An 18,082-nucleotide genomic window follows, 5' to 3' on the forward strand; every position below is an offset into this window, starting at 1 on the left:
TCATCCAGTCAGGTGTGACGTCATGTCAGTTTTTGTACGGTGGCCCAGAGAGCTCAGAAAACATCCTCATGAAGCTGACAGCACGTGCAGCCTAAATGTTAAAGACACAACACAACACGCACACCAGGATGTTAAAAGAAAACAACACAATGATCTTCAACGAGGCTTTATTAGCCTCACTAAAGCATTCCTGCTGTTGTTGTGTTGTTGTCTTTAGAGATGACACACAGGTGAGTGTAGAGAGGACTGCAGCCTCAGTTCAGGAGGGACACCTGCTCCACCAGGTCAGCCATCTTGGTGCCCCCTCATGTGCGTTTTTTATAAGTTTATATTTATATATATATATATATTTGAATAATATATATATATATATTATTCAAATATATAAATATAAACGTATACTTAAACTTATATATATATATACACACACACTATATATATATATATACTATATAGTATATATATATAGTATATATATACTATATATATATATATATATATATATATATATATATACTATATATATATATATATATAAATATATATATATATATATATATATATATATATATAGTTGTCTCTGTTTGTTATTATGAATCTAAAAAAACACACATTCTTTGCAGAACCATGTGGTAAACTACTTTGATTAATACCCAGCAATGCTACTGAGCCCACAGTTGAAAATATATAATTTTTTCACATTTAAAGATCCTGTGTGATGCATTCGCTCTGTTTTAGGCTTTAAATAAAATCATTAAAATCACTGCGTTCTATTTTTTATAATAAAACCTGTTGTGGGATATAATCAGCCATAAATTAAACCCTGTCCAATAAATATTTATGTTGATAATGGTGAAACACACGTGAAAAAAGGCGTCGGGGAGCTGCCGGGTTGCCATGTTGGCCTCGGACCTGGCATCCCTTTCTGCCATGCTGCCACCGGAACACATAAACGCCTCCCCCCTCCTCTTCCTCTACGGATGCTGCAGTAAAGTTGGCCGCGCCTGCGCACTTTCGGTCCTCTTTTTCTTGAAGGTAAGTGTGGCATGGCGCGTGTTTCTGCCTTGGGGGGGATAAACTGTGGACTTTCAACGGTTTTAAAGTGAACTGAGAGCAGATTCGGAGGTACTAAAGTAGCCGCGCGCTGGATTTTGAAGTCGTGGAAGTAGTTATTGGGTTTCTGGGTGGATGTAGTCGGTGGCAGGGCAGGGTGTGGGTGTCCATGTTCTGACTAACGTAACCAGGCTGAATCAAAGGGACATGCGGCCTTCGGCGGCGCGGTCGGTGGAAGTCGCTTGTCATTCTCTACGCTAACGTCTTCTTTCTCGCCGCGCGCTAAAAAAATGGCCATTCTACTTGACGTTCGACGGCTTGGTGTTGATCATATCAATCGATTAAACAGTTCGCAGAGCGGCCGCTGTCCGACCAGCGTCAATCTGGGCTTTTATTTGGACGGAGCTGAATGGACGGCTAACGCGATTAGCCGCTGCTAGCGTCGCATGAGCTCCCACAGGCGGATAACGGGACGCGCTATTTATGAGGCAGCGGGGCATGTTGTGCACCGATAAACCCCGCGCTGGCCCGATAATACCAACAAAGCGTTTAATTTAGCCTAAATAAAAACAGCTGGGATGTGAATACGCGGCGTTAGCGCCATTGTTAGCTAGCTTTCACGCCGTTCTCTGGCGCTGTTGCAGTTGTAAACTCGAGGCCGGCTAACTTGTTACAGCGTGCGCTAACGTGTTAATCCCCCCGATGAGCGCTGTTTTCCTGTCGTGTTAACCCCTCGGCTAATGTGAGTTGGTCGATTAGTCGCGCAGTTTGGGTTGAGTTGTTTGCTAACAGACATTTAAAAAAAAAAAAAAAAAAAGTGGCGCAGCCGGCCGGCCTCGTGCTGAACATGCTAACACGTTCGTTAGCTGCGCCGCAGTTTTTATTATTATTATTATTAATAAATTCGCATTTAAATGAAGTTGCGGCGCAGCTCGTGGCTGCTGCACCGTTCTGTTTAGGATCTCGCGATAATGGCGTGAAGGCGGCGGACGGCGCTGTGGGGCCCCCCCGGAAGGGCTGCGGTGGTCCCGGGCAGAGACCCGGGTCCGTGAGGCGCCGTTAAACTCAGCAGAACCGGGTGAATTAAAGGCTGCACATGTGTATTTATGAAACTAACTTCACCACATGATTAAACTGCTGATCGATCACCTTTCATGCCTAATCATTCAGTCACAGCACTTATCCAATATGGCGTCATGTAAACATTGGAATAACTCCTATTTCTGAAACATCAGCCATGTATCCCCTAACCTGTCTCTACGTGGTGATAATCCATAATCTCATATTATGTAATTTTTATATATATATGGGTGTTTACATATCCTCGTGCAGTGGACCACCAGGAGTCCTGCCTGCTGTGACTGGTTGAGTATTTACTGTGTGACTGTCCCCTGCAGCTCCCCTGACCCATCGCACCATGGCAGATCCCGATCTTGACTTCGAGAGCGGCGAGTCTGGCGCCTCCGCCACCTACCCAACACAGTGCTCTGCCCTGCGCAAAAACGGCTTTGTGGTGCTGAAGGGACGTCCCTGCAAAATTGTTGAGATGTCCACCTCCAAGACCGGCAAGCACGGACATGCCAAGGTACCTCTCTCTGACTTTTGTGGCTAAAAGCAAACAGCTGTTTCAGTTTCTGTTACTTTGTGATGAACCTTAGTGTAGTACAGCTGCCAGACAAGTTGAAGCTTAACCATCGGAACACACTGAAAACCTTGTGTCAATTAAAACTAAACCGTTTCCACTAAAAGGATTGCAGGAGACAATCTGCTCTCCTCTAACTCGGCCCTGATTGACTTGCATGTGACCAGCAGTCACATGACAAATTAGGTGTTCAGTTGATGGATTCTGCGTCCACACAGTGGAGAGAAGTAAAACCTGTCTACATGATACAGATGCATCTTGACTGCAGGACCACTGTGTGATAACATCTGTTCTTAGATCATCCATGGACGCCTGGTAGCATGATGTCCACATGAGGTTTAGAGGAGGTGAACCTGTTGCGTTGCTCAGACTTGTGCACTCTCTGTACTTTTATCCATGTGGAGGTGCAGGGCATGTTTGTCTGACTCTTTGACTCGTTTGGAAAATTAAAGCTTTAGCCCAGGTTGAAGGTGTCGCTCGGCGGAGACCTGAGGCTTTTAAAGAGCTCACATTTCAGACCCGTCTGGTCCAAGCTGCCTGCAGTGTTACTGCAGTGATGCAAGGCCTCATCCTAACTTGCAGGGCTTGGTCAGAACCTGGGGGGGGGCTTCAGGCATTTTACAAGATGTCACTTAGTTGTAAACCGTCTGTATTAAAGTCAAACCTGCCCCCAAACCACAGTAAATCATTTTCATGTGACTGATTGATCATGTAATAAGATGACTAAAATTCCATGATGGTCAGTGATCCATGCCGTCACATCTGACCTCCAGTTTAAAGGGGTAATTCATCAAATGTTTGTTTTTTGTTTATATTAACCATGGTCTCCTCCTTCTTGTAGGTTAACCTGGTTGGTATTGACATCTTCACCAACAAGAAGTATGAAGATATGTGCCCATCCACCCACAACATGGATGTCCCCACCATCAAGAGAACAGACTATCAGGTAGTGTACAGAGCTTTGTGATCGGTTAGAACGGACCTGTGACCACAGCTGAAGCAGCTCACACCTCAGCGCTGCTAATGCTCCGTCACGCTGACATATGCCTGTGAGTTAGCATCCCTGCTCTGCTAATCTGTGCTACAGTGTTGACGATGAGTGACCAGAGCAAACAGAGAGGCCTGCTCCCCTCAGAGGCTCACATGTTAGCGGTCAGATAACACAGAAACATGACTTTAGAACAAACAGTTTTGACAACTGTGCTTATTAAATGATGCTAACTGTTGTCAGATGATTAGCCGTCAGTCTGCCTGCACTTCTAGAGCTCGGTCATCTCTGTCCTTGTGTGATTGTGGATAAATATGAGCATACTCATGTTTCTGAGGAGCTCTCACCATGTTGGAAGTGTCAGTCTGCCTAAACACCCAATACAGGCCAAGAGGTCGACACTTGTGATCCCAGGTGTCACCTCCCACACTTTCCAAAGTGTTTAGTCTTTGGAAGGCAACACTTCTCCGCCCGCAGGTTGCTGCTTACCTGGTTTTATCCCAGATTGATTTTTTTTTTTATCGGACTTGGAGGTGTTGCTTCAGTTACTGTCCTTTCCAGCTGTCTGTAGATACTTTGGATGGGTTCATTAAAAGGTTTTTGAATTTGCTGAGCTGTGCACTGCGGGCCAGGCTCCCACATTCACCTGGGAAGTTCTGCATTCAGCATGCTGTACATAGATCTGTAACGAACATTATTAGTATTGATCTGTTCTGATGGTGGTTCTCTGACTTCCCCAGTTGGTGAACATCAACGAGAACTACATGTCCTTGATGAGTGACAACGGCGACATCAGAGAGGACCTGCGCGTCCCCGAGAATGAAATCGGCAAGGAAATCGAAGCAAAGTTCGAGGCGGGTGAAGACTTCATGGTGAGTTTGCATTCTTAGAGGATGGATCAGTATATGTCCAGGTCTCTAAAATCATGTTTTTATTAGCTTTAGACTCCTGAAACAGGAATACTATCTTTAGCAGGCAGCGGGATGCAGAGGCCTGAATCAGAGCCTGAAGTCCTCCCTCGGGGGGAGTCTGGGGGGAGTTTAACGTTTCAGATGATTGACTCGAACACGTTGTGTGTGTGTGTGCTCTCCGCAGGTCACCGTGATTTCTGCCATGGGGGAGGAATGTGCTGTCGCTACCAAGGTCTATTCCGGCAAATAGGGAGACGGACTTTGCTGCCCAGGCAACAAGCACCACCCACAACCAGTCTCTTGCATTTTCATTGGTTCTGTCACCAAAGCGTCGGCCTTCACAGACAACCTCAATCATTCTGTTGTGATTTCTCTCATTGATCTAAATTTTTTTTTTTTCTCCCCCTTTCGTTTCTCTTTTCATTGCTGTTGGGAATGTGGTCCTCTGCCTGATCACTGAGGTTTTGTTTGGTAACAATCTACTTTATATAAAACAAGTTCAAAAATAATGATCAGTCGCTCATTCCTGCTTATTTTTGCCTTCGAAGTGTTGGTTTGCCACTCACATTCCTGAATGTTTAAATAACAACGGGATTCAGCTTTTGTATGATTATTTTTTTATATTCTTTAGGATGATTAATAGCAGGTCTAAAGCCTTTTAGAGGGAAGGGAAGGGAGGGGGGGCAGATTTTGAGTTGTTCCAGCAGTGGGAGGGAGGGAGGGAGGGAGGGAGGGATGCCCCTGTAGATACAGATTTCTGCTCTAGGTTGTCCCTCTAGCAGCCATCCCGCTTTCCAGCATGGCCTCTGCTCCGGTTCCTGAGTGGACCGGGTGCGAAGAGGTCCGTCATTTTAATTTTTCCCCTCCTAGTCTTTGGGATTGGTGGTGGCTAGCACTTACAAGCACTTGAGGTCCACCCAGCATGTCAAAGCTCTAAAACCAAGAAAAGAGAAATGTTTTGTTTTTTTTGTTTTTCCTCCTTAAGAACAGAAGCTTCTGTGAGTTTCCTCCTTGTGATGCCACTCTCTGTCTGTAGAAGTTTGAGAGGCGTGAGGGTCCCGCACGCTCACACCTCTTGATCCGCCAGGGCAGCCGAGGCTTTGCCCCTCCGGCCATCCCCCAACCCCCGACCCCCAACCCACCCCCCCAAAAAAAATACAAAAAGTATTCTGCTTTGTTTTAAAAAGGCGTGAGTGTGTAGCGGTGTGGGCCTCCGAGAAAAAAAAAAAGGAAAAAATGTGGGAGGCGGTTTGCAGTGAGGTGTGTGTTTCTTTTGAGGGACTCGATCGGGATGGGGAGGGTGGTAGAGTTGCAAACTTTTTGTTCACTTGAGGCCTTTGTCACCTGACTGGAGATGGCAAAATAAAACCATGAAACAAATGGACAAAAACTGCAAACGACGTCTGGTTTTCTGTCTCGAAAAAAAAATGATGAAAATGCTAAAATTCAAGTTCAAAACTTTCCCTTCGTGGTTATTTGTTGCTTTTGTGACACGATGACTTTCACCTGAGTGCTGGGATGGAAAGTAACGTACCACACAAACAGCTGATTCTCATGGAGGGACACGTGTTCCAGGAGCTGCCTGGGGAACTTCTCTCATGTTATTTGAAATTTCAGAAATGTAACCGAACCTGTAAATCCTTGGCCGTGTGAAAATCTAGGAGGAGATGTTGACGCGGTGTTCAGAAGGCTGCGGGTGTTTTGGACGTGTCCGTCCAGTTGATACGAGCAGATAGCTGCTAGCAGCAGAAGTTCAGTTTGTGTTTCCGGACTCCCACCACAGCATGCAAACATGAAGGGTTTAGTTTCAAATTAAGACGATACTTTCGCTGTATTAAACCTCACAGTATGTCTTTTTACTGCTTTTTACTGTTATTACAAACTGCAGCCGCCCTCAGACGTACATGCTGTCCCAACATGGCGGCTTGAACTTTGCCCCTAGTGCTCACATAATGTTAATGCTGAATTAAATGATTACAAAGTGACGTCTGGCTGAGTTCTGTTGGTGTTACTAAAAAATGTTTTATGGTGTGTTTACTTGGCAGCGCAGCCATGTGACATCTTCCTCCGTGCAGAGGATTGTGGGTAAGGATAACCAGATCCATGTGTGGTAGAACATCGACTACATATCGGACATATTCATTATTTATTAAAGGATATATAAAACCCATGAAGAGGACAGAGGGCTGCTGCAGCCATTTTGAGTTCTGCAGCATTTTTTCCGCCTCTTGTTGTTTATCTCCTCGCTCTCAGTCAAAATGTCTGCTGTGGAGCAGGTCTGGAGCATCTTCTGTCGTGTAGCTGAAATCATGGCAGCCGCAGACACGCCCTGTAAAGTGAAGATGAATCATGCATATCTACACTGAGCCACATGTTGAACCACAGAGAGGGGAAAAAAAGAGGAAGAGGAGGCAAACTCCTTTTTTTTTTCTCCTCTGTTTCTACCTATCAGACCTGTTCAGGTTTCTCTGACTCATCAGGAGGGATTTAGAAACACAGCTGAGTGAATGGGGCAGGGCAGAGGCCCTGTGTGTGTGTGTGTGAGAGTGTGTGTGTGTGTGAGAGAGAGAGTGTGTGAGAGAGAGTGAAGAGGATGTCGTCAATGATTGGCCTGGATCAGCAGGTTTATCCTTTGGGTGTGTTTGGGCAGCAGCTGACCTTTGGACCTACTCCCCCTTAACCTCTGACATGCTTTGTTTTTGTAACTATAATTTATGTAACTATATTATTTATTTTATAATATTCCAGATTCAAAGCGTTTAAGTTGTGCAGTAATGAATTTCTTTTTAGAGCCATCAGTCTGCATTCAAACAATCTAAAAATGTCCAGTTTTTCCACATTCCTGTGTTTATTTGAACTGTGTTTACCATATTTGGTAAGGGCGTTACATTCTGCGTCCTACGTCACCGCTGCGTCACCTCCGCTTCACCCTCTCTCGCTCAAGCCCTTCAACATGGCGCCGGTGAGTCCTGTCCGCTCCTCCTCGATTTCCTCAATTTTAAAACTTTATTCTTCAAACCGGTCATCGCTCACTCGCAAACATAAAACATCATCACGTCAGTTACACGCTGTCAACACGCCGGGTGTGGATTGTGTTAATGAGAACAGAAAAATGACGCAGCTAGCAAAGTTAGCTTTAGCTTGTAGCCCGAACATGTGTCAGTCTGGCGGTAGACCGGGGACCATAGAAGTAAACGATGTTTGAAGACTTGCGTGGATTTCTCCGCGCTGTTATGTGTTTATTCTGTGGTTATTGTATTTCTCCGTGTCGGTTACGACACAAAGGTCAGTTCGGCTTAAATGTACCAGATATATTACACAGTATCAACTATCGGAAGGGGTTAATGAGGTAACCAGTCGTACTGAAATGTCAGTACCAGAATTATACATGTTAAAAATATTACTTTTAACGCGTTTAATGCCGAGAGCCCTTATTTCAACATATATTAATATAGTTTAAGGACTGTGCTGTGAGTCTGAAGGTTGTGATAAAATGTCTTTCTGTGCCACACTGGACATTGGACACATTTCTGTTTCAGATCAAGCAGAAAAGGCCGACTGTTGGCAAAAAGTCCAGAAAAGGAGCTTCCTGGAAGTTCACCTTGGACCTGACGCACCCTGTGGAGGACGGCATCCTGGACTCTGCTAACTTTGTAAGTGTTTACCTCAGCGACTGTCCTCTGTGATCACAGTCTTAACAAGTGTAAGGAAATAATGAAAGGGTTAAATTAGTGATCATGGCAGCAGCTGACCTCATGTCCGGACTAGGGCGCCCTTCCCTAGCTCCTCGCTTACTAGGGTTCTCTTCCCTAGTGCATCACTGTGCTCTGTCCAATAGGAAACCTTCCTCAAAGAGAGGATCAAGGTCAACGGGAAGACAGGAAATCTGGGCAACATCGTCCAGGTCGGCCGCATGAAGAACAAGATCAACGTCACGTCTGAGAAGCAGTTCTCCAAAAGGTGAGGCGCCACACGTGTCCATGTCCTGCATCAAATACAGAGACTGTTGAAACCAGAGACGTGACTAAACGCTGTGTCCTTCAGGTACCTGAAGTACCTGACGAAGAAGTACCTGAAGAAGAACAACCTGCGCGACTGGCTGAGGGTGGTGGCGTCCGACAAGGAGACGTACGAGCTGCGTTACTTCCAGATCAGCCAAGACGACGAGGAGTCGGAAGCAGACGAGTAAAGAGCTGCAGCAGAGCGCCACGACTGTGTGTGTGTGTCAGCGAGAAAATAAAGGTGGAAGAAAAGAACTGAGCTGTTCTGTGTTTGTACGAAGAGGCAAAAACCTGCCGCACAAAACCTTTCTGATTGGTTCTTGACATCTTCATCCAGTACACACACACACACACAGATGTTAGACGTGTTAAGTGGGAAAGGCAACAGAACCCACAAAGCAGCCTAATCAAGTCCTGCTGTTGCAGTTCACTGAGCAGCCACCAGGCAGCGCTGCACATCACACCTGACCACAATAAAACGGAGGTGTCCTAAAATGACTTTACAGTGAAAATGAATCAAACAAGTGACAAAAATTGATACACGAGGCCAAACACTCAAAACTACAACTGTGTAAAACCTTTAGAAAAAAAGACACACAACAAAATGACTACAAAGATATTAAATCACTACAAAACTCCCAGAAAAGTTGACACAATACAACAAAGACGCCACAAAGCTGAGAAAGGACAACAATCAGATGCAGCCATAAGACAGGGCTGTGAGGTGGAGCAGCTGGAGCTGCAGAAAAGGCTTATGGGAGATGTAGTTCTAAGCTAAAGTGAAAGAACACTAACATCTCAGAACATGTTTATCCAGCATCTGTCTGCCCAGAAGATCTTTTGTCCACTGGAGACGGTCCTCGGGTTCAGGCCGGCAGGACGTTGGCGGCGTGTCTCTGCGCTCCTGCACGAACACATGAAATCCCCTGAAACAGAAAAGGATGTTTTGATTTGCTGCTGCCCTCCCCGCCTGGACTCTGTCCTGTTCCTTCATCTGTTGTGTATAAAACACGCAGCCGGAGGAATGCCTCCACCTTCAGGCGCTCCTCGGCGGCTGCTGGCGTCTCCAGGCTCCAGGTGAAGACTCACACATGACTGATGCAGTTACACACTGCAGACACACACTGATCTTTGATTATGAGATTCTGTTTGAGCTCATTTGTCCACAAGTCATCACCAGAGTGCAAATAACAACAACCAGTAAATCATTTAACAGCAAAGACCAGCACCAGGAGAGAAGAAGAAAGAGGCTGAGAAATGTGGCGTTAGACTGAAGCGCCTCAGCCGACAGGTAATCAACACAATCTAAAACCTGATAGAAATAAATAAAAACATGCACACGGGTTTGACTTTAGGGTCCCAACGAGATGAAGAGTAGCTGCCCAGCCTCAGAGAGAGTAACAGTGTCTGCAGGTAATCTGACTCTGAGTGTCGGATTACAGCAACAATACATCACATACATGCTGTACAGGTCCACAGAGGGCCGGCCCGACGCTTCAGGTGGAATGTCCCCACATTTCGTGGCCATTTTATGTCCCTGTAGGCGTGTGTGGCTGTTGGACCTTTAATAAAACCAAACTGAAGCCATAAACTGAGCTGTTTCTGCTGCAGGTTTTCAAACATTAGAAACAATATTTCACACACATGCACAGCTGGTCAGTTCTCAGCCCTGTGAACATACCTCCTCCTGAAGCACACGCCCCAGTTCAGGCTCAGGTGATGAATATTTGATCAGCAGGTCACCTGGTCTGAATCATTTAACGCCGCTGTCTCTGCTCGGCACCATTTCTTGCAGCTCAGCAGAGGACAGGGACCAGACCAGAGGCCTCAGGCTCTGCCTCAGGAGGGGACACCCACAACCAGTGAGTGGAGGACCTGTGAGTTCTGGTGTGTATCTCTAAACAGGTTGGATGTTTATGATAGCTGTCTGTAGACCGGAGACGGTCCTCAGTCTGTGTGGTCCGACCTGTTGACGTTGGTCCGGCTGATGTGCTGATTGATGCCGCCTGAGTGTCGTCTGAGTGTGAAGCAGAAGGTCCACACAGCTAGGAGCTGTTTTGTGCCTGGTTCAGTTTTTGCCTCCTTAGTCGTATTTCCGTTGTGAAAGTGGATCCTTCATCAATATTTCAGAAAGGGAGTCTCGCTCTGGTGAGTGAGGCGAGCAGCTGATCGTATCTTCAGCTACAGATCCTCCAGGCCCCAGGGGATCATAGGGAGCCACAGGTCCAAGCTGTTAATGATTTCTATTGAAAAACTCGACCACAATGAGATCTCGAAAAAGTTTCTCAGGACCTCGCATAAATGTGTGAGATTGTCAAATCTACAAAAAGGTCCAAAACCGCAAAGAGAAACAAAAAAAACACATATGTAAATGACCAAACAAGCAAAAAAGGCACAAAACAAAGTCACCCGTGGTCTGTCGGTCATGCAGAACTGGTAAAGTTGTGTTCCTCCTCTCTTCACAGAGACTCCGCCCTCCGGTCGGGGCTGCGTTCATCAGAAGATCTTGAGCCAGCCGGTGTGATGATGGCCAAACTATGACGGAGGCAGTGACGGAGGAAAGGGAGGACTGAGTAACACATCAGCATCCGCAGGTCATAACCAGGTGTAGTGATGGCGGCGTGGCTGGGCCGCGTGTCTCTGGGTGACGCCTGGTACAACATGTACTCCCGCCTGCTGCGGACCAAACCCATGGGCTCCATGGCTCAGGCCTCAGACGACCTCACAGAGCTGGTGGAGGGATCTCATGTTGGACTGGTGAAGGTCCTGACCACCGTGGATCTGGTGTCGCTTGGGGTCGGCAGTTGCGTTGGCACAGGGATGTATGTGGTCGCTGGGCTCGTCGCCAAGGCGATGGCTGGCCCAGGGGTCATCCTGTCCTTCATCATCGCCGCACTGGCGTCCATACTCTCAGGTAATAGTCTGAGACGTGAGGATCAGGACTCTTACCGCGCACCTACAGCCACTTGTTTCTGTTTGTCTTGAAGGTGTGTGCTATGCAGAGTTCGGTGTCCGTGTCCCCAAAACGACCGGCTCAGCCTACACCTACAGCTACGTGACGGTCGGAGAGTTTGTGGCATTTTTCATTGGCTGGAACCTGATCCTGGAGTACCTGATCGGCACGGCGGCAGGGGCGTCAGCTCTCAGCAGCATGTTCGACTCGCTGGCCAATCACAGCATCAGTAACTACATGATAACACACCTGGGCACGCTCAGAGGACTCGGTCAGTCTGGATCACTGAAGCATTGAGGGTTTTTGAGGAGTTGGTGTACATGTGTGTGCTGTGTCTCTGTTCTGTCCCAGGTAAGGGTGAGGACACATACCCCGACCTGCTGGCCCTGTTCATCGCCCTGCTCGTCACGGTCATCATCGCTCTCGGAGTGCGTAACTCAGTGGGCTTCAACAACATCCTGAACGTGGTCAACCTGGTAGTCTGGATCTTCATGATTATTGCCGGGCTCTTCTTCCTCTCTGCCAGCAACTGGGAGGGTGGCAGGTTCTTGCCTTACGGCTGGTCTGGGGTGAGGTACCGCAGGGTTCTGGTTTAAGGTGAATCACTTGGTCGGAGTTTACTGTAAGACCTTCTTGCTCCTGTTCAGGTGATGCAGGGTGCAGCAACTTGTTTCTACGCCTTCATCGGTTTTGACATCATTGCAACAACTGGCGAGGAGGCAAAAAACCCCAACACCTCCATCCCTTACGCCATCACGGCCTCACTGGTCACCTGCCTCACTGCCTACGTGTCGGTCAGTACACCAGGTCTGCACCTATAATGTGTCATTAGACTCAGGTCGTCTCACGCCTCTCCCTGTCCTCCCTCCTCACAGGTGAGTGTGATCCTGACTCTCATGGTTCCCTGCAACCTGATCGACAGCTCGGCTCCTCTAATGGAGATGTTCGCCGTGCACGGCTTCATGTGGGGAAAGTACATCGTGGCTGTTGGCTCCATAGCTGGGCTGACGGTCTCTCTGCTGGGCTCCCTGTTCCCGATGCCCAGGGTCATCTACGCCATGGCACGAGACGGACTGCTGTTCAGGTGAGGAGGCACACACACACACACACACACTGTCAGAAGAAACTTTAACAGGAACTTGTTCCTTGTGTCCAAAGGTTTCTGTCATACGTGTCTGCGCTCACACACACTCCCACAGTGGCGTGTGTGGTGTCGGGGAGCCTGGCGGCCATCCTGGCTCTGTTGGTGAGCCTCAGGGACCTGATTGAGATGATGTCCATCGGCACCCTGCTGGCCTACACTCTGGTCAGTGTGTGTGTGCTCTTACTGCGCTACCAGCCCGATGAACAGACCGGCACGCACCAGTATGACAGTGAGGTGGACGTGGATGGTCTGAAGCATCAGGATGGCGGCTCTGTCCCCACCAAAGATGACCAGATTTTGATCGGAGGCTCGGACAATGACGGGTCTTACCACGCTGGTGGGACCGAGGGGGATGCAGATGATTCTAATTTCCACACAGGCCACGCCTCATTGCTGAAAAGGCTCCTAGGAGGTCACTACTACACCCTGCGGCTGCGGCTGGGAATGCCCGATTCATCAGCCCGGCCCACCCCGGTCACCGGCCGCATAGTGACCAGATGCACCCTTCTACTCTTCCTCACATGCTTCTTCCTCTGGTCTACCATCATCTTTGGCGTTGAGCAGGGCTCAGGGGCCGGCGCCATCTTCTCAGGCCTGATGGCCATGCTCATGATGGGGTCCGTGGTGAAGCTTCTGATCACCATCTTACAGCAGCCGGAGAGTGCACGGAAGCTCCCCTACATGGCGCCGTGTGTGCCGTTTGTCCCCGCAGCAGCTATCATGGTCAACAGCTACCTCATGTTGAAACTGTCTCCGCTCACCTGGGCCAGGTTCACCATCTGGTGCCTCATAGGTGAGTTCAAATGTTGGTGACGTGTCCAGCTAGCTGTGATCTGATCTTAAAATAGCTCGTTAAGCCTGTTAATATTAATCTGTGAAGTTTTTATAGACGTTTTTTTTGGAGGTGGACATTTTTGTCACACAAGAAGGTAGTAAATTAAAGTCACACCCAAGGGTTAATTATCCTAATGTTCTAGTACAAGAAAATCCATCGACTGATCATCCATAAATAAGACCAGTTTAGGCTGGCAGCACATCTGGTTTTCACATCTGGATTCAGTTCCTTTGCGTTCAGTTTGAGAGTTTGCCAGTCATATAGACGCTCAGAGACTCCAGGTCCATGTCCGTCTTCATACGGTGTCCCTCACAGTAGATTCAGACTGACTGTGAAGCTGCAGAATCATCCTGTGTGTGTGTCAGTGTGTGACTGTAGTGAGCAGTTGGTTGGCAGATGTGTGCCTCCGCCCGGAGCTCGTGCAGCCTGATACCGCTCACAGCCTGACGTCTCCACCCGCTCTCTCTGGTCTGCAGGTCTGCTGATCTACGGTTGCTATGGAGTGTGGCACAGCACGCTGGAGCTGAACGCCCGCGAGCAGCAGGCCCACGCCAGCTCCTACCAGCGCTACGACGACCACCTGGACGACACTTTCTCCCCCGACGATGACCTCTACCCCCAGGAACAGGAGGAGAGACCCTACCAGGGCTGGTCTGCCCCAGAGGAGAGGGGGTACCACTCCCAGCAGGAGAACCAGTACCAGGAGGAGAACCAGGATGAGAAGGGGGAGCAGCAGCAGGGCCGGTATGAGGATACTGGTGACCAGTATGGATACCAGTCTGGAGGAGGAGGTCAGCCCGTGAGCAGAGGCGGCAGGTCCGGAGGAAGGACCAACTTTGGGTTTAATGATGAAGAGGACTGAATACAGGATGCGTTTAAAAACAACCTAAACAATATAAAACTAAACCAAAACTCAAGTCATATTTCACATGAAAACATCAGACGATGTGCTCAGAGTGGATGTCTTTGTGGAGGACACATCCCATCAGGTGACTCACGGAGTGAGGTCAACAGCAGCTGCTGGAGCTTCAGGAAGTCCTCCAGCCTCCAGGAAGTCCTCCAGCCTCCAGGAGGTCCACCAGCCTCCAGGAAGTTCTCCAGCTTCCAGGAGGTCCTCCAGCCTCCAGGAGGTCCACCAGCCTCCAGGAGGTCCACCAGCCTCCAGGAGGTCCACCAGCCTCCAGGAAGTTCTCCAGCTTCCAGGAGGTCCACCAGCCTCCAGGAGGTCCACCAGCCTCCAGGAAGTTCTCCAGCTTCCAGGAGGTCCTCCAGCCTCCAGGAGGTCCACCAGCCTCCAGGAAGTTCTCCAGCTTCCAGGAGGTCCTCCAGCCTCCAGTTTGCTGTAGACTCCGTGGTGTTTCATCAGCACTTCCCTCTGAGTGAGGGACACAGTAACACAAAGTTTTCTTGCTGTTGGCTTCTGATGATGTGATGAAGTGATGAGGTCCAGTTCCACATGCAGCTCTGTCCTCCATGTTTGAGTGTTGGTCATGTGATTGTTGAGCCTGGTAACACATCAGAGCTGGAAGCAGATTATTAGAAGACCCTTGATCATGTGTGTGATTGAACGCTTCTACTATCACTCTCACATCCACTCTGATAAGATTAACGAGCAAACAAAGCCAAAGCCAACAAACAAAACAACAAACAACCCGCAGCTAGCATCCTGCAGCTATGAGGAAGTTAACAATCATATCCACCCTGATCATATTTGACTCACTATGACATTAGTGAGTCGTTTACCTTATAACATCATTTATTAATTAGCAAACAGGAAGGTATGATATGTACATAGCTAGCAAGCTAATGCTGGCTAGTGTTACCCAGAAGGCTGAAACACTGATCAGCTTTTGTGTCACAATCTTTGAGTTCTTGTTCATCACAGCAGTCCACAGTGTCCCACAGCTGTTATGATAACAACTGATGCAATAAAGCTCCATACATACAAAACAGTAGGTGGGTGGAGTCTGCTCCAAATGTTAGTCTGCTTTGATTTGGAACCCTAAACACTGAATAATGAGTGGATGTGACGGAGGTGACCTGTTGCTCCTGGCTGACCCTGCTCAGTGTTGCTGTGATTTCCACTCTGAACACCACGCCTGTGTTTGTGTGTCTGTGTTTGCAGCTCTTTGTGCTTTGCTGTTTGTGTGAATGGTGTTTACTGCTGTGTAAATGAGAGCGTTTGTGTTTGAGGGATTTAATAATAATAAATCATCAGAGTGAAAAGATTCAACTTTTTATTTGTAGCACTCGACAACCATGTTACATTATACATAAAGGGTTAATATTTATTATATCGATAATGCTGTGAAAATGTAGAGAAAGAGTTAAATGAACCAACCTGTGTGCGAAGGGTTAAAGACGTAAACTACGCTTCATTATATGTTAGAAAAGTGTTCATGCTGTTAATAATAATAATCGTTTTAAAAGAGAAACAAGTCAGATCTAAATCTACAGGCTGAGGAGACCTGCCATCCTGGCAGGACAGGGTTAACTCCAGGTCATGGTCAGGAAAGGAAAGCGTTACTTCCTGTCTGAGGAAGGAGTGAAACACTGAGTGTACGTACAGGAAATGAAGCCTCCACTGATCTGGTTTTAAAGACAGAAGTCAGTCTCCAGACATGTGAGCTTTAACTGTGACGGTCCGGACTGACGGGGTGGGGGGCGGCCCTGCTTCACACCTGTGCGCTCTTGGCGTGGTTGGCGGGGGGGTCGAGCGGCGTGGCCGTGCCCCTCTGTCTGGAGTAGTAGAAGCTGTTCTCCCTGCTGGGGATTCCCAGGTCGGTGGGCTGGCAACACAAGATGACGGAGCCCCCCAGGAGGCAGAGGGCGGTGCCGACCCAGCCGGCGTACAGGGAGAAGCCGAAGGACATCAGCCCCTCCTCTCTGTGAGCGCCGATGGGGAACCAGATGGTGGAGATGAGGGCGCACACAGCTGTGACGGAGAGACAGTCGTTACAGTTCACCCAACACACTGAGGGTCTGTCCCCGAGGAGGAGGACAGGAAGTAACTGTCTCATCCCACAGGAAGCAGGACAGCCTGGCAGATGGACCCGGTCAGGATGAAGCTGAGCTGCTGAACCCTGACCCCCCCCACCCTGCCACCCCTCCCTCCTGCAACCAGGAGAGACCTAAGTACTGTAACTACTGGACTCTAAAACTGTTCACTGAAGCCCACGCTGTCCTCTGAAACAAAGATAATTCTGTTGTGTCCACAAACTAAACATTATTTAATATAATAGGAGCTGTGTTTGTGGGTGTACGTCTAAAACTCAATGAACCCGGCTGCATCATGGGTCCACCAGGGGACTCCTGATGAATGTCCAACATCTGTGACAAATGAAGCTTCCTGGGTGACAGCCTGGTGTTGCATGAGGTCTGCTGGCCTACACCTGCTCTGCCTACACCCTGAGACCATTCTGTGAGTCGCTGACGGTGCTGCCTCACCCATGAGGATGAAGAGGACGCCTCCCACTCGGGCGCGGCAGTGCTTGATGGCTGAGGTGTCGTTCTGCAGCCGGACGCAGGGCATGGACGTGAGGACCAGCAGCATGGCGGGGAGACCCAGCAGGCACGCGCAGATCATCAGAGCACGGGACGTCTGGACGTAAGCTGAGAGACAGAGACAGAGAGAGAGAGAGAGAGAGAGAGAGATGAAGCATCTGTTGGTCTTCCTCAGCTCACCTCTGGCGCTCTCACAGAGACAAGTTTACAGTCAGGAATGTGCAGAGAGGCTCTGGGCCGGGCCAAAGTCCTGATGGGAATCAGATTATCCTCAGAGGCTGGAAGGTGCTTCTGATTATAACAGTACAGATATATTTAAATACAGGAGGGCCGGGGGTGTAGAACACATTAGAACAGAGAATTTAAGAGTTAATTTAAGGACTGTGCATGTTAAAGAAGCAGCCTGCCCTCATTCTGTGTCTCTCACATAAAATAACTTTAACCCTTCATTCTACCCACACAGAATCAGCGTTAACTCATGAATCAGTGAATGATGCCATTCAGCAGTTAACCCCTCAGACCTCCTCTCTCTCACCGGGCAGCGTGAGGATCTGGGTGAGCGCCACGCAGTGATAAAGCGACGGGGAGATGACGCACTCAGCCCAGAGGCCCCGGGAGCCCAGCTCGTCCATGCGGACGCAGGTAGCCACCGTGTAGTCGCAGGTCCGGACCCAGTCGTTGGTGGCCGTTGCGACGATGATCCCGACCCAGCCCGCGCAGCTGGCTGCGCTGCCGGTGAGCAGCCTGCACATGTGCGCCATGGAGAGCCTGGCGTGCGTTTTTACGCGTTCCAAAAAAAAGGAGTTCTGTTGGTTAATCTTCAGGAAGGCGTTAGATTGAATTCTTTATCAGTGCGCAGGGATTAAAAAGTAATCCCCACTGTCTGAGAAAAAGTGCAAAAAATGAAGAGTTTGGACGAAATAAAATGTTTTAAATCTTAATAAAATCCAGATTAAACAGCAACAGGTCTGCCCCGTTAGAGCTGCTCCAGACTGATGTGCAGGAAAATGCCCAGAATAAGATTTATCACGGGGTGTGGTGGAAAACAAAC

General features: G+C 48.5%; 5 protein-coding genes across 7 annotated transcripts in view; 3 read left to right on the top strand and 2 right to left on the bottom strand.

Annotated features, from left to right (window-relative positions):
- LOC114452823 (NLR family CARD domain-containing protein 3-like) overlaps positions 1–18,082 on the bottom strand; it is a 1,046,161-nt gene that overhangs the window by 325,830 nt on the left and 702,249 nt on the right. The window lies entirely within an intron of this gene.
- Positions 977–5,103, top strand: LOC114452882 (eukaryotic translation initiation factor 5A-1-like). 2 transcript variants are annotated; one of them, XM_028432411.1, is made up of 5 exons: positions 977–1,035; positions 2,451–2,638; positions 3,537–3,641; positions 4,424–4,555; positions 4,779–5,103. In XM_028432411.1, exons 2-5 carry the CDS (start codon positions 2,471–2,473, stop codon positions 4,842–4,844), a joined length of 471 nt encoding a protein of 156 aa, XP_028288212.1. In that variant the 5' UTR covers positions 977–1,035; positions 2,451–2,470; the 3' UTR covers positions 4,845–5,103. The 2 variants fall into 2 exon arrangements, with proteins under 2 accessions (XP_028288212.1, XP_028288211.1); XM_028432410.1 differs by having other exon boundaries at positions 1,034–1,125.
- On the top strand, positions 7,480–8,850 carry LOC114452886 (60S ribosomal protein L22-like 1). Its single transcript, XM_028432416.1, has 4 exons — positions 7,480–7,556; positions 8,134–8,247; positions 8,433–8,554; positions 8,639–8,850. Exons 1-4 carry the CDS (start codon positions 7,548–7,550, stop codon positions 8,781–8,783), a joined length of 390 nt encoding a protein of 129 aa, XP_028288217.1. The 5' UTR covers positions 7,480–7,547; the 3' UTR covers positions 8,784–8,850.
- Positions 11,209–14,545, top strand: LOC114452844 (probable cationic amino acid transporter). The gene is made up of 7 exons (XM_028432349.1): positions 11,209–11,509; positions 11,583–11,819; positions 11,900–12,117; positions 12,196–12,342; positions 12,424–12,632; positions 12,707–13,485; positions 14,004–14,545. Exons 1-7 carry the CDS (start codon positions 11,209–11,211, stop codon positions 14,387–14,389), a joined length of 2,277 nt encoding a protein of 758 aa, XP_028288150.1. The 3' UTR covers positions 14,390–14,545.
- LOC114452876 (claudin-11-like) lies at positions 15,929–18,012 on the bottom strand. The gene is made up of 3 exons (XM_028432399.1): positions 17,567–18,012; positions 16,975–17,139; positions 15,929–16,462 (listed from the first exon to the last, which is right to left on the bottom strand). Exons 1-3 carry the CDS (start codon positions 17,790–17,792, stop codon positions 16,203–16,205), a joined length of 651 nt encoding a protein of 216 aa, XP_028288200.1. The 5' UTR covers positions 17,793–18,012; the 3' UTR covers positions 15,929–16,202.

This window comes from Parambassis ranga, chromosome 20 (assembly GCF_900634625.1).
Source record: "Parambassis ranga chromosome 20, fParRan2.1, whole genome shotgun sequence".
Classification (NCBI taxonomy): domain Eukaryota; kingdom Metazoa; phylum Chordata; class Actinopteri; family Ambassidae; genus Parambassis; species Parambassis ranga.

Coding starts and splice junctions, on each gene's coding strand:
- LOC114452882 (XM_028432411.1), top strand. CDS start 2,471: ATGGCAGATCCCGATCTTGACTTCGAGAGCGGCGAGTCTGGCGCCTCC. Junction 3,642..4,423: donor TCAAGAGAACAGACTATCAG/GTAGTGTACAGA, acceptor TGACTTCCCCAG/TTGGTGAACATCAACGAGAA. Junction 4,556..4,778: donor AGGCGGGTGAAGACTTCATG/GTGAGTTTGCAT, acceptor TGCTCTCCGCAG/GTCACCGTGATTTCTGCCAT.
- LOC114452886 (XM_028432416.1), top strand. Junction 8,248..8,432: donor TCCTGGACTCTGCTAACTTT/GTAAGTGTTTAC, acceptor TCTGTCCAATAG/GAAACCTTCCTCAAAGAGAG. Junction 8,555..8,638: donor GAGAAGCAGTTCTCCAAAAG/GTGAGGCGCCAC, acceptor TGTGTCCTTCAG/GTACCTGAAGTACCTGACGA.
- LOC114452844 (XM_028432349.1), top strand. CDS start 11,209: ATGGCGGCGTGGCTGGGCCGCGTGTCTCTGGGTGACGCCTGGTACAAC. Junction 12,118..12,195: donor TGCCTTACGGCTGGTCTGGG/GTGAGGTACCGC, acceptor GCTCCTGTTCAG/GTGATGCAGGGTGCAGCAAC. Junction 13,486..14,003: donor CACCATCTGGTGCCTCATAG/GTGAGTTCAAAT, acceptor TCTGGTCTGCAG/GTCTGCTGATCTACGGTTGC.
- LOC114452876 (XM_028432399.1), bottom strand. CDS start 17,792: ATGGCGCACATGTGCAGGCTGCTCACCGGCAGCGCAGCCAGCTGCGCG. Junction 17,140..17,566: donor CCAGATCCTCACGCTGCCCG/GTGAGAGAGAGG, acceptor TCTGTCTCTCAG/CTTACGTCCAGACGTCCCGT. Junction 16,463..16,974: donor CGTCCTCTTCATCCTCATGG/GTGAGGCAGCAC, acceptor TCTCCGTCACAG/CTGTGTGCGCCCTCATCTCC.